Raw genomic sequence first — 15,283 nt, forward strand, 5'->3', positions numbered from 1 at the left:
TTAGAACCATAAAAGAAGTGGGTAAGTGAATGTTGCTCTGCTGTACAGTAGTTTATAAGTGGCATCAATATATAAAAGATTGTCTTATAACTTTGAATTCAATGATATAATATCCTTGTATAAGAAAAACGATTCTGAGTAGAGACGATGTGTCAGTGGATATTGTGATTATTTATTATATCCTGTAAGTTGAATTTATATTATAATAGGTATTATCATTTTTTATACGTTTCTATGGTGATAAACAAAGCGTTAGAAATTAAAATCCCATTTTTAGCGGGTTTTTGTAATTTGTCAGTGGTTTTTCCTGTGGCATTAAATAATTATTGAGAAAATCGAAAAATAACCTATCTAAAGTACCGTTTTGATCCAATTTGTTAAAAGATAAGTTCCTATATGTTGAAATCGAAAAACTCCTTCTTAGGGAAAATGTATAATGAATCTTGTACTTATTACATTTTCAAATCTTATAGATATAAATAGAACCATTTTTAAGTATTTCTAACTCAAAATAGTTTGCAAATTTTAGTAACTTTGATGAATTTTGTTAAGTTTTAATTTCAGACGCTCGTAAAAATTTATTGTAAAATTGTTTCCCAATTTTTTTTTTATTTACTTTAACAACTTATAAGGAATCTAGGTATTGTAACTATACCTATATAAGTTTATCTATATTAAATTTTAAAGTTTTTTACCGATCGAAATTAATTTTATCGACAGTAAATTTATAAAAACGTATAGATATTGAAATTTAGAGTTAAAATATTTTGAAAATTGTATTATTTATAGAAAATTCTAATAAAAGCATTCGGTGAAAATATCATGTAGCTACGGTTTATTTTTTTTTTTAAGCTACAACAAAAAACGAAAATCGATTTGTTAAAATTTTTTTGTTTTTTGAACATAGTATTTGGTTTTTCCAGTAGTTTTTTTTAAACTACGGGGAATTTTCAATCTTGACATCTTAAAAGTACTAACAAGATTCACTTTCCCAGTTTGCCACCAGAAAAGATACTTATTAAGTTGAAAATCCAAGCATATTATTTTTACTACCAAAATGTTTACAGACAGAAAAAAAAACACACACCATTTTATCTGCAATCAACACATTAATCAACTCATTCATAATCTAAAATGGGGGTGGCATACTTGGCAAAATAATATTATACGTTGTTGATACTTGAAGCAGGTATTAGCGGTTGTTCTGCCGAAAAATTATTCGACGCGACGCATAACTAAATATATACAACTGCGGCAGTTTGGCACATATTTTATGCATACATTATATATTATACACTTTTGGCATATTTCAAAAATTTGCGGATTTATATACTATATACATATAAAACACATACGTCCTCGAAACCACCTTTCCCTCGATTTACACCGGACAACCACTCTTATTATAATTTGCTAAATGCGCTTTCTCCGAGTTCAATATAATATTATATATTATAATCATAATCATAAATTACACAAATAACTACAATTTATTCAAAACTTCATTAGACGAGATGTATATTCTAATAAATTGTACCAGATATAATCGGTTTTCATTCGTCAGAATCGTGCTCAAACGGTTTTTTTCCCCACCATTTATTAGCCAGAGTAAGCGGAAAAATGTGGTAAACTGAAAAAAATGGTGTATGTGTTTTTTCTTGTTTGGGAAAACATTTTTGTTAGTAAAACAATTAATGCTTCAATAATCAACTTTGATGAAGGTTTCTGGTAAAAAATTGAATACATAATATAGTATTTACTTTTATAAGAAATTTCTCAGTTTTTTTTTAAAATAATCGGGGAAAAAATACGACCATTTATTAACATTTTTAGGTATATCAATTATTGTTAAAACAATAATTTAAAATAATAATTTGGTAACCACATATAGTTACCAAAAAGTTAGACCTCCGATAGTCCGCTTAGAATCATTTTAATCGTATACAATATACGACTTATTGAATTGAAATTTAACACATCCATTACCTACAGTGACCTAGTCAATGATAGTAGGTACCATTAGTACCTACATTTAACACCTACAAGGTTACAACTGTACTTGACGGCTTTTTTTTACTTTGTCCACTAGCTACACGTTTTTAATAATGTTGCTTTTATACATTTATGTCTTCAGCGGGAATGGTTTAGAAAAAATCAGTGAAAGTATATATAGTTAAATAGTAAATTGTAAATACTTATATAGTATTATAGTATAAATATTGTACTGTTTCTAGGGCGATGTGCAAAAAAAAAGGAAAACCACATTAAAAAAAAAAAAAAAACGTTAGATTCATAAATATTAAGTTTAAACACATTATAATAATTATAATATTTATACTCATATTATCAGCATACATATAACTCTGTTATACAGGTTATATTACATATAATGCATACAATATGTACTTGTTATTTATAGGTACCTACCTATTTATTTTAAACGCAATATTTCCACAAATCTAACCTTCAAGTTCAATTACGAAGACAGTCGAATATTTTATAAAAGTTATCATGCTTTCTTTTCAATAAATAATTATATAATTATATCGTAGCTGTCTATTTTTCGTTAAAATGTAATATATAATAACTGTTAAACCGTTTGCGAATAACAATAATTAATTATTATCAATATCAATATTTTGAGAGGACGTCATACACACATACACGTTTGTCGTATAATAATAATATGTTGTTCTCACTTCTCCGCGTCTTACAAACGTACCTAAGCTTACCGTAACGCACATTAAATTTACGTTCAACTGAACCAATTTTGTGTCGTTAACTTTAATATTAGAGTGAATTGAGGTAATTCTTACGGGTTTGAATATCGCAGTATGTAGATAAGTTGGTTTTAACGATATTTTAATTTTGAAGCTATGATACCTATGTGAAATATTAATATTTACAATTTAAAAATGCTCATTACTCACTTTAAAATGGAAATATCAACAAAATCTTATGAGATTCCCTAGATTACCCTATCTTACTTAAACATTTGATGATAGGTCAATAATTCACTTCATTATTAAAGTTAGGTAACAATAGAAATTTGGTTCTGCAGGTTAATGTTGTCCTTTGACCTATGTATTGAAAATCAAAAATAACGATAACGTAAAAATCGAATAGTAATAGCGATCGTTTCTCACACAGCATTTGGGAAATGATAATATTTTGTGAATATTTTAATGTGCTTGAATAATGAATATTTGACTAATAATATTTTATAAATATTTTCTTCTCATTATAAAATAATATTGTACTATATGATTGCATAAAAATGTTGACTTAATATTTTTATAAAGTTTCCGTAAAATGTTTTGTAAATGTTTTTTATAAAATATTTTCAAAAATATGAACTTCTTGGCCAGAGAATATAGAGTTATATAATATAGATAATATAATATAAGAATTAGGGAAATATTTTTATGCTGTGAGGGTTACCGGATACACATGGTAACCACCCTCTTACCACGCTGGTACCCAGTGGTCAAGGGGTTATGAGTGCAAAAATAAACGAAATGTACTTACTAACTATTTTTGTTTCGTTCGCTTCGGAAACCACGCGTACAGCGCACACGAATAGGTATCATAGAATTATGGGTACTTATCAGTCATCGTACTCCAAAGTTTTTAAGTAGTTACATATTAGTTAAATACGAATTTATTTCGACATATAAGTATGTGGGCAAATCACAAAATATATAATTGGAGCAAACATTATTAAAATATTTCACGTTTATGGTTTATCGTTTATGGCGATCGACTAATACGGGCGGAATAAATTAACTCTCAGGTACTCGTCGGTCTATATACCGTTAGATTCTACCCATGTGAATTTCTCTGACTTCAAAAAAACACAAGTTTGTACTACTTAAACTTAACTTTTTATTTACTTAAAGAATAAATGACTTAAACTTGCCACAACTCCACAAGTCTCCTTTATAAATAAATTTGTACCATAGCTATAACTGTTTGCAGTTTTACATTCATATAATATATAAATTTATTCAGCGTTAAAGTTTCTTTATTATAACAGATCAAGAAGTACATAGGGATAGGTTACAACTATATAACAACCTACCTAACAACTATACGCACGGTATGTCAGTGATATTGAATTGAGTCCATGCTTCTTTTATGTGTTTGAATTGAGTCCAGCTTATTATCTTAATATCGTTGAATTGAGTCCAATTATCGACTCTTTATACTTATTATGACAATTAAAAAAAAAAAAAAAACAGTGCAAACAATCACAGACATTTTTTTTGGAGATTACTGCCAACCTCCACGTGGTGTGTCCTGGGTAACGCTTATAGGCTGAAGTGACTCAACTCGAACAACCTAACAATATTGGTCGGACTCAACTCCGATAACCCAAAAGTGATTGCGGGACTCAATTAAATGTTATCCCCGTATGTGCTTTCGTAAATAACAAATATTACTTTAAGGAAATACACTAAACTGCAGGTACGAGTACCTCCCTACCTATAGGCCTATGTACCTACGACAACCGGATCGAGATTCCGCCGGTAGCCGATCGGCCGCTTGAGGTATACACGTTACACTAATCAATAGGAAAAGTATCATGATATTATGTATGGACACGGAATAACAAGAAATGGTTTTAAAAAAACTGACCTTGGGAGGACGGCACCGGAGGGTGTAGGACGTCCGGCACGCTGGGCAATATCAGATTGATGTTCCTGCACTGGACGACTATTCCGGTCGACTGGAGCAGCGTTCCCATCAACAGTAGCCGCCACATATTATATAATTATACGATTGTCGTCGTCGTCTTCGTCTTCGTCTTCCCTACATGCAATTATTACTGGTATATAGGTGATTACCTATATTATGTAGGTAGGTACTTATTCTCAAATAATTGTCGCGGTCTCCGGTGCGGCTCTACCGTCGTCTCTGCAGGGCAGCGCGGGGCGGTCCGGCGCGGCCGTGCAGCATCACTGCGGCGGACGGTAGTAAACGCGGTAGCAATAATATAATGATGTTATTATATACCTGGCTATACCGTTACCGCTGTATATCGTTGTATGATATATTATTATTATTATTATTATAATATCGTGTATAATACGCGAGCTGCGGCGGCGGCGGTAACAGCCGGGCGTGCAGTGAATATACGCGCGCGAGACGGAACGGTCGGGAGACGGAAGACTACTGACGGCTCGTTAGAGGTTTAACGATTGATATATAAACGCGGACGCTCGCGCGTGTCTACCTATATAATATAATATGTGGTGCGCGCGTAGTGCGATCGGAATCGACCAGGATGTGCGTGTCGATTTCGACGTACACACACATGATACATGTGTATACAGGGTGATTCACCGTGCACGATCACCCCCGTTTTCCCCTTCGACATAACGCATTTATTCGAATCGTTATTTTTCTGAATTTTCAAGTATTTAGGTAGGTACTAAATAGGCAGCTATAATAGGTAGGTATAGGTAGGTCGTACTTTTACCCAATATTACCGGCTTGTTTTCAGATTCACTTAAATGTGTTATACCGTTCTAGGTTCAGTGTGTACTGTGTAGTGATGGGAGTTGTGCCGTAAAAAAATGTTAGGTACATTTACAGTTAAATTGTACGTAAATTTGTTTTTTTTTCGCTATGTTCGGATGTTTCTATTAGTTAATAAGTTTTTTTTTTAAAATAGGTAAGCTCATTATGAAATCAATAATATTTGTATCATTATTCATATCGGTTAATTGCAATAGATATCAATATAATATTTGTATTGCTATTATAAATATATTTCTACACACATGAATATAGAATTATCATAATTCTATAATGTCATACCATCCTGCACTCGTGAATAAAATATTATTAAAATAATGATATTCTGCACATGAAAATAATATTATTGCAATGAGGAGTCACTCAATTTGGTGAACTGTAAGATGTCTGTGAAATGTATGTACATTTACCTTACCGCAAAAATTTACCAAGACATCCTAGACCAGTGGTTATGTCAACTTCTTTTTTTAATAATAAAAACCACCCATTTTTTACTGGAAATAATTAAACAAAATTTGTTTTGAAAATGTTCTTGAATCTAAATCATTTGAATCTGAGTTATTTCCGAGTCATAAACTATTTATTAAATATAATAGGTAGTTCTATAAAGATAATGGGTTATAAATATAACCACATATACATAAAATATAAAATTAATTTAATTTTTGTAAATATAATTATTAATTATTAGTTACGCTCGGACAGTTTTTACTGATTGTTAATTTGTACCTAAATACAAAATAATAATAATAATTTTCGAATCATCATACCTATCACCATATCTTAAAACGTTTTACCGTGAGCTATAGTGTAAAGTTAAATAATTCAAAAACTATTTAATCAAATTTCGGTTAATATAATACATCTATAATTTTAAAAAAACACACAATTTACTGTAGAAAAGGCCGATTCTCATTTGTAAAAAAAATAAGTTTTTATTGACAAAGCGCTGCAGAGTGGCTGTAAGTGTTTGAAAATATAATATTGACACATAGTTTTTGAGTATTATAACAGGTATAGGTACTTAAAAATTTTAAAAATCAGGATTTGAATAAATTCATTATGATGATGGAAAAATTGGACAGACTTGGTGAATCACTCTGTATATAGCGCGTTTGGGCCTGTCTGTCATCGACTGCATCGATTTATAATAACATAATATATCTTTATTATTATTTATTACACACGCTGCTGCCGTAGCCGTCATCGACATGCATGATCTCAGTGGTTAGCAAAAACTATTTTGATTTAATACGTCGACCACCGCCGACGACGACAACGACGACCGATTTCGTATATTTGTAAATGAAAGTTCGCGCGTGTACTTATATATAGTATCAATCGATCATTCTGTTTTGTAAAATTAGGTACGGTTGCTTCATTGTATCGATATATTCATATAGGTACAGTGTACACGCGACGATGACAGTATACAGGGTGATACACCAAGCCAAGTCCGGATTAAGACATTTTGAGGCCCAGGGGTCAAATTTTTAAATGAGGCCCCTGTACGAAAAATAATAATAATGTATATATTAATATTATGTAATATTAGGCACCTGTTGGCTGTTATAATAAATATTATATAGATATTAGGAACATATCAATAAATGCCTGATGAATATTGTATCATTTTATTTATAAATTATAATTTACAAGCTTTTTCCACCGCGACATAATCATCGATTATTTTTTAGGTGATTTATGCAGTGTTATAGCATATAACGAAAAAAGTAATGGACAAATCTGAGGCCCCTAAATAAATTCCAACTATCGAAGCCCAAGGGCCATGGCCCCCCTTGGACCCCCCCTTAATCCGGGCTTGCACCAAGCATGCTCACCCCCATTTACTCCTAACTAATTAATAACAGTATTTTAAGATACTTAGATTTTTAAGGAGTGTCAGTGGAGATACAAACTTCTATTTTTTCAAATGAGAAACGATTTTTTTACTGATAATTTTTGTAAAACTTTGATGTACCTATCTGTCCAAATCAGAATTTGAATGATGAGCAGTTTCTGAATTTTTAAAATATATAGGTACCAGAGATAAAATATATACCTATGTATTATTGGATCTGGTCGTGTTATTTCTATAAATATAGGTACAGGTACTTGGCTAGTTGTCCAAATAACTTTTTTAAAATATAAAATGTCGATTGCTATAATTTTCAAATTATCATATTCTCCACATCCTCCGTATTCTCCAATTATTATAAATTATAACATACAAAGTTAAATAACTTAAAATCTAAATTTTTCAAAAAATAATCTACTCGGGAGTTTACAGGGACAAATGGTGATTCTCGTTTAAAATAAAGAAGTTGCAGGTATCACAATAGCCTACCCTTGAATGGTATAAATAAAAAATTTAAGAATTTGAAATGAATAGGTATAACTGAAGTCAAAAATTTCAAAAATAATAATTTGAATGAATTCATTATTAAAGGAATGAATGGGGATGAGCGCATGTCGCATATGCTTGGTGAACCACACTGTATAATAGAAATGTGTACGCGGGTTTCGTAAATAATATAATATATTTACTTTATATTGATATAGTATAGGACGCGCGTGACATGCCTAATGTACCTAACCTGTACGATGTATACCTATTGCGCGTAGATTATCTTACAGGCAGATCAGTCGCCGAACGCCGCGGCGATTAGATACTATTTGCAAACGGTTCCATGACGTTTCGCGATGTAGCCATGTAGGTATAGCCGTATAGGAGTAGGAGGTACCTATATTAGTGTATCAGTGTATCACGTCTGAAAGCCAAGTACGCACCGGTACATCATAGGCTAAAATATGCTCAGAAAAAATATAAATTCCCTTCTAAATAAATGGCCACACCGTCACCTTAAAAATACTTATTGTTATAATTCTTAATGCTTCTTATTATAAAACAATAGGAACAATGTATTCAATTTTTTTCTTATTATGTAGAAAAATAAAAAAATAATTTTTGTAAAGTTGTTGATTCAGATATTTATTAAGCCGTAAACTGTAAACATCGATCGTACCTACCTACTAATAAGTAGTTATACCTATATACATATTTTGTTATGTTTTTCTTCTAGAAAGTGTTATTTTGGGACTTGTTTATATTATCCTCTCTAAAAAAAAAGTATCAGCAACTCTCAGCACATGAAAGAAAATATAAAATTAAATTACTAGATATGATACAGATGAGACTTAATGAGCAAGGGCGTCCATTAGGGAAGCAAGGGGGTTATATGTCCCCTTAGCTTTTCCGTGTCTATTATACATTTATACATAATAATATATTATAACTGATATACTGGTATTGAATAAAGAAAATTGATAATCATAGTGTGCGTTACTGACTTCTTGTTCTATAATCACAGAAATTAATTTTATCCATCGATAATATATTATATTAATGTAAAAAAACCGTGTCGATGATTTTAACGTAGTTTAATAATTTGAACAAATATAATATCATCTTAGATATTAAACTTAATAATAACTCATAAGTACAATATAATTTGGACGCCATTGTATATGTGGTGAGGTGAGATGAGGTGAGGTTAGTTGCGCGTCTCGTAATATACGGTGTTACATATTATATATTTATATATATTCATTACGATTTGATGGATTTAGGGGTTTTCAATAATATCTTAAATAATATATTATTTATTTATTTATTTTGGAGGAAATTTGAACATAACCTTTGGTGGAAAATCGGCATGATGATGATGATGGTCGAGGATCACTTTGGTGGACAACTATGATGCCCCGCCTAGTGGCATATTTAGGCCTGGGACACCGGGGCCCCATGGTAAGTTGAGGTACTACAGGACCTTTATCATTACATTAAAAAAAATACTGAACATTTTTTTAAAATTAAAATTATATTTATATTGAATATAATTTGATTTGAAACACGATAAAAATGTACAGTGTTGGTGTTTATTATCTTGTGTATTAGGTATCTAATTAGGTATGTAAGGTAATTGTATAATATATTTTATTTCAACTCGCTTCAGGTCTAACGGAAAATTGATAGGAAGGTATACTAAATTTTAACCTGAGTGAAGTCAGCTGGTATTATCAGCTACAGCTTACAGCTCCTACCTATTATTATACATCTACATTAAAATGATGCAGTATGATGGGTCATGGTTGTACACCGTACACTGAATGTTACTACGTGTAAACCTAACCTTTTATTTCATCATTTTTTTTGAACCGACGAGTTCAACTCGGTGCACACGATAGTTGCTTCCAGTAGGGAGCAGCCGGCGAATTGCGCCTAGAGGGTTTTTCCACTAAAAATTATGTGTTCCTAAACTTGTAAATTGCAGTCTTAGTCTTCTAAAATTTTAGTCCCTGTACGGAAATAAAATAAACATCATTCATTAGGTATTTAAGAGTATAAAAATGTACCTACTTCGTTATAAACTTGCACAGGCATAATAAATATACCTTCACCTATTATTTATTAAACGTTAGCAATATAATAATTATTAATTATTGTATGATCAACCAATATATTATATATATATATATTTAAGTAGGTACTAAGTACACTATAAAAATACAAATATTAATAACTATTAAGTTTTACATTCAACACGTCATTTAACAATAAATTAAATTTTATACTTGCCAGCTAATTTAGGTAAGTGTGTTGCATTGTTGAAATATATTTATGAACTTCAACGTAAAATAAAATATTTTCATTTTTCCACCTTCTTTTATATTTGTTTTCTTATTGTTCTGAAATATTGTGACGTCTATGACTTTTATTAGGTACCTATATATAAGTAAAATTAAATTAAATATATAATTTTGGTTTCTGTTTTTACTCTGATAACATTATATAGCTATTCGAACTATTTGTTAAATATAATATATAATATATTTTAAGGAGGTGCAACTGGAGAGTACCCATTTAATTTATATTTCTACTGTACCTCTGATTTCATTCTTTCCTTTATTAAATCCTTGCTTACATAAAGCATTCTACCTAGGGCACGCGGGACCTTTGTCAATGGCCCATTTAGGGGAGGGGTGCCTTAGGCCCCACATTTTAAGGGCGGGAAAAATTAAATATCTATCTAGTGATCCAAATATACCAGTGGTGCAGCAATTATGTAGGTATACCTAAACATTTTTTTGTTGAGGAAACTTATTGATCACACAGGTACTATTAACACTAAGCATTACCGATACATGTAATTATAAATATGAATTTTAACTCAGATAACCTTATTGTTAGGTAGATACTGAATTACATTTCAAGGTAGCAATATACAGTTAACAGCCAACAGGTCACATATTTTACCTATACCAAAGTAAATTTCATAGTAAATCAAATATAATTGTATAGATAACATATTATGTTGCACCTGTCCCTAAATTTTTTGTACTACATAGTTTACGACACAAAACAGAAATCTTTTCTGTTCTACTTGACTAAAAAAAATATACTTAAACGGTTTTCATATAGGTACTTACTTGATTGAAGGTACCTACCTATAATAATGTGGCTCGGCATTTCAGAAATTCCATAAAATAAATTCATAAAGTACAACCTAATAATAACATTTAAAAAACCTAAACACTCGCTTTGCTGTACCTATAGTAGATTTTGAGTGTACTTTGTCATTCATTAAGTCACTGACAGTTTTAATTATGAATTCAATAAATACTTAATATATAAACTCACTTAGAATCACTTTCTAAGTGGAGACCGTGTATCACTGCCTTTATTTGTAAGATATTATTTTATAATTATTTTATAATAGATATCTACCTAGTAATAAACGATATTATATTCAATTTAAACTTTTTTTTTACAAAAAAATTGATGCATACGATTTTATCATAATATTATTATATTGGTTATAAAAATATAATATTGTTGTTAACTTTTAGCTTATAAGTCAACACATATATGTACCGGCGGCGTACCGCAGAATGGTGTTAAATTCGTGGCGTGATAAAAATACTTAAGTTACTAGTTAGTCTAAATATTTTGAAAATTGCACTGTGCATAGAAAATAATAATTTACGTAGCCACAAAAAAACATTTCAAGTCTTTGCGATTAATATATTTTTGAATTTCAACAAAATAACTAAAATTGTTATGAATAAAAAATCGTTTATCCTTCTTCAATTAATATCAAATTAGCCATTAGGTAGGTAAGTCGAAATTTGAACATCAAATGCCTATAAAAAATATGACTTTGTATTTTTAATTTTTTTTAAATTTCTGTAGAGGAACTCTTTTTTACTTCATAAATCAAACGTGCACCTATATACAATAGTTATTGTTTAAATATTATAATCATTGTAAAAGTAGGTATATTACCTATTCGCTATTATTCTGTCGATAATAATTAATAAATAAGGTTGTTGATAGAAGTTCGTAAATCCAATCCCTCTCATAAGCGGAGGGGGGCTGTAAAATGTTTCCCCGGGGCGCATATAGTGCCTAAATGTGCTACTGTCTGTCGTCGATACGCCGCAAGTTTAGTAGACACTTGTTGACGGCGACTGTTGCCGCCACGGCCGTAATGCCGTCGCGTATACGTCACACGACCTCGGCGACGGCTCACGATCAAGATCAAGAGATCTTGGATCGCGCCACACTGAACCAGTACCTTCAACTTGACCTGCTCACCGAACGGGTGACCCACTTATCGTGTCGTTAGCACGTAGAAAACAAATTTACTCGTCTGGAATTCCAATTGTGGTCCGCCTGCTGGTTGAATTATGTGTGTGTGTGTCATATGTTATATAGGTACTCTAACAGATTATTTACACATACATTCATATACGCTATATATATGTAATATGTATGCAATATACATGTTTCGTTTGTGTCTACAATTTTTTTCTAATAAATATATGAGCAGGTCCACGCAAATCGTAATTATTTATTTAAGTAAATATACCGCCTAGCTGTAGTTGCAGTGTTATATTTTCAAAGCAAATGGTTTCGTTAAGCTGATGAACGCAGGTTTTTTAAAATGTTTTATAAAATCGGCGACGAAAAATAAATGCAAAAACAGGACAAAAATGATTGATTTTGAATCTGGATGTGCGAGACTAAAATTTGATTAAATATAAAATATATAAAATAGTAAAATTTTCTTATTTGGTTTTTAAAAAATAACCCCACCCTGCGTCCCAAGCCGTTTATATATTTAATGATGACCATTTGTTTTTTAAAAAACATCAAGTTCGACTTCGAGAATGAGTGACATTAAAAAAAAATTAGTAAATAATATATATAATAATATATTCATAACCAGTTGTTATCGGTGTAACTAGGAAAGAGAAGCTATAGCGAACTTAGCCCCACACAGTTCACAGTAACGGGTTCTATGCAGTGGCGTGTAACATAGGGTCCAAGACGTGTTGCTCAGGCAACACCTTAAATATAGGTGGGTTGGTATTGATAGAAGAAAAATAGGAAATGTTATAGGTCGGTAGAACTATAGGGTATAGGGCACCTAAAACTATTTGAGCAACACCATTTTTTTTTATGATATACGCCACTGGTTCTATTCTTCTATGTGTACAATAACTAATAATTATATACATGTGTATACTGTATAGCGTATAATACATAAAATGTATTGGGGTTGTGCCAGCCTAGTCAGCCTACATTTATATGTACGAGCTATATTGTACAGGGGAGAATAAAAACATACATCAGGACGACTATGACCTAAAACAGATACAGTGGTCTGGATTTAATAAATATAGAGAAAGAGAATTTACTATAAGATTATCGATAGTGATACTTTATACCTAAACGTTTGCATCTAAATATAGGCGAGTATACCTACAGTAATAAACTAAATATTATAATTTTTTTTTTTTAATAATGAGTGGAGGGAGGAGTCATTTTTAATCTATGATTTATTTTCAACTTTGATTTTACAGGATTCCCTATACCTGCAGCGTGACTATAATTAAGAACTAGTTACATCTTGGACCAATGTGTATACATACATTTCCAATGGGTGCGTGAGTAGGGAGAAAGGGGTAGTATAGGTATCAAAAATTTAAGGAAGGTGCATCAGCTTAGGGCAGATCCCATGTAGAACGAGGCGTATGTATTGTTCAAACAGACCCTCCTCTGCTATCGGTTAAACAAGGAAAAAAAGATCCCATATAGATCTAGGCCGACGCCAGTCATATGTTACACATACATCAATATGGTATTATATAGTACGGTGGCGCTTGCAAGTGAGATCAGAGGGTGTTGACGCTATTAAAAGTTGATGAGTGTAATTTTTATTCAAAACACTTTTATTTTGAAAAAAAATTGAAAATGTGCATGATGCCATGATGTAATGCATATTGTTCCTAATACCATATTATATTATATCAGCTGAACTTTTTTCCTGTGAGCGTTCCTGGTAGTCAGAACGGTATATTATATTATATGGGTATGTAGATGAGAACTACGCATGTATTATATAATAACGCGCGGCTAATAGTATACCTATAAATTTATTTTTATTTAAAACCGTATAAGACATTTGTTTAAACGTGATGGATTATTTTTAAATCAACAGAAAAAAGCCAAGTTATTTCAATAGAATTAACCAACTAGGTACCTAGTCAAGTTAAAACGTTTTAAGAAAAACAAACTTTTTAACTATAGTTAAGGGAAGTTTGAAGTACCTATGAAATATTTCACAAAAACGTGAAACATTGCAATTTTTTTTTAATATGAATAATAAAGATGGTTATATTTTATTATTTATCAATTATTAATTATATAGTCCAAGAGTACTAGGTATATAATCATTGATATTAATGGAATATGAGTGCTGTGGACTGTGGTCGACATAATACTACGCAGTTTATAATATGTATAATATTGTATAGGTATTTGAACATTTAAACATTTTTTAAAGATTTATGTATGTTTTTTACCGATACAAAAATGTTGAAGACCATTTTAAATGTACAATACAAAAGGTTAGGTAGGTATATATTTTTGTTTTATTTATCTTTTAATACACGTTGAGTACCACGGTCGATACGTAGTCGATAACTGTTACACGGTCTCCAGGACAATGTAGTCGACAATTTGTATTGGCATCTTTATGGCTTTATAATTTACTTGATGATCAGAGCAATATTTCTGTTTTTATTCGTGGTTATTTAGTGAAATGTCTATTTTTCAACAGTGTATTCGGATTTTTAGCAAAGTATAATGGTTATTTTTCACAGGAAATAGTCGATAGCGACTATGACGCCGTGATGATTGTTTATGTTTATACCTAGCTATAGTTATATATTATTCTTGTAATATACAGTTATATAATTATTAATATAATTTTCTTAATTAATTTACTTATATATAAACGAAAATAATACAAGGAACTTACACCATAGTATTATTTCGTATTGATTCGTATATATTATATTATTCATTGCTACAGGTATAAGATATTTATACAATTTATTATTGTATAATATTAATCATTCAAATACTAAATAATAATTACAAGTAGGTTTGTAGTAAAAAACAACCACATTGCACTGGAGGACGACGTAATAGCGGGACCAATGTCGCGCGGATTCTCGGGCAAATACTACGTGGCACTCAACGTGTTAAATTATTATAGCTAAACAGTTAGATATTAGAGAGAAAAACATAAGTGGACCAAAAGTTTGGTTAAATATACAATAAAATTATGAAAGTCATCTATGACAATTATATGTAAATATAAAACTAAAA

General features: G+C 30.8%; 1 protein-coding gene across 1 annotated transcript in view; it reads right to left on the reverse strand.

Annotated features, from left to right (window-relative positions):
* The window catches only part of LOC100168386 (astacin), a 20,218-nt gene extending 14,957 nt beyond the window's left edge, over positions 1-5,261 (reverse strand). Inside the window, exon 1 of the mRNA XM_001943972.4 lies at positions 4,639-5,261. Coding sequence (XP_001944007.1) covers positions 4,639-4,765 — 127 coding nt within the window. The 5' untranslated portion in view covers positions 4,766-5,261. The remainder of the gene's footprint in view (positions 1-4,638) is intronic.
* Positions 5,262-15,283: the final 10,022 nt, after the last annotated feature.

The sequence above is a fragment of the Acyrthosiphon pisum genome, chromosome X (assembly GCF_005508785.2).
Source record: "Acyrthosiphon pisum isolate AL4f chromosome X, pea_aphid_22Mar2018_4r6ur, whole genome shotgun sequence".
NCBI lineage: Eukaryota > Metazoa > Arthropoda > Insecta > Hemiptera > Aphididae > Acyrthosiphon > Acyrthosiphon pisum.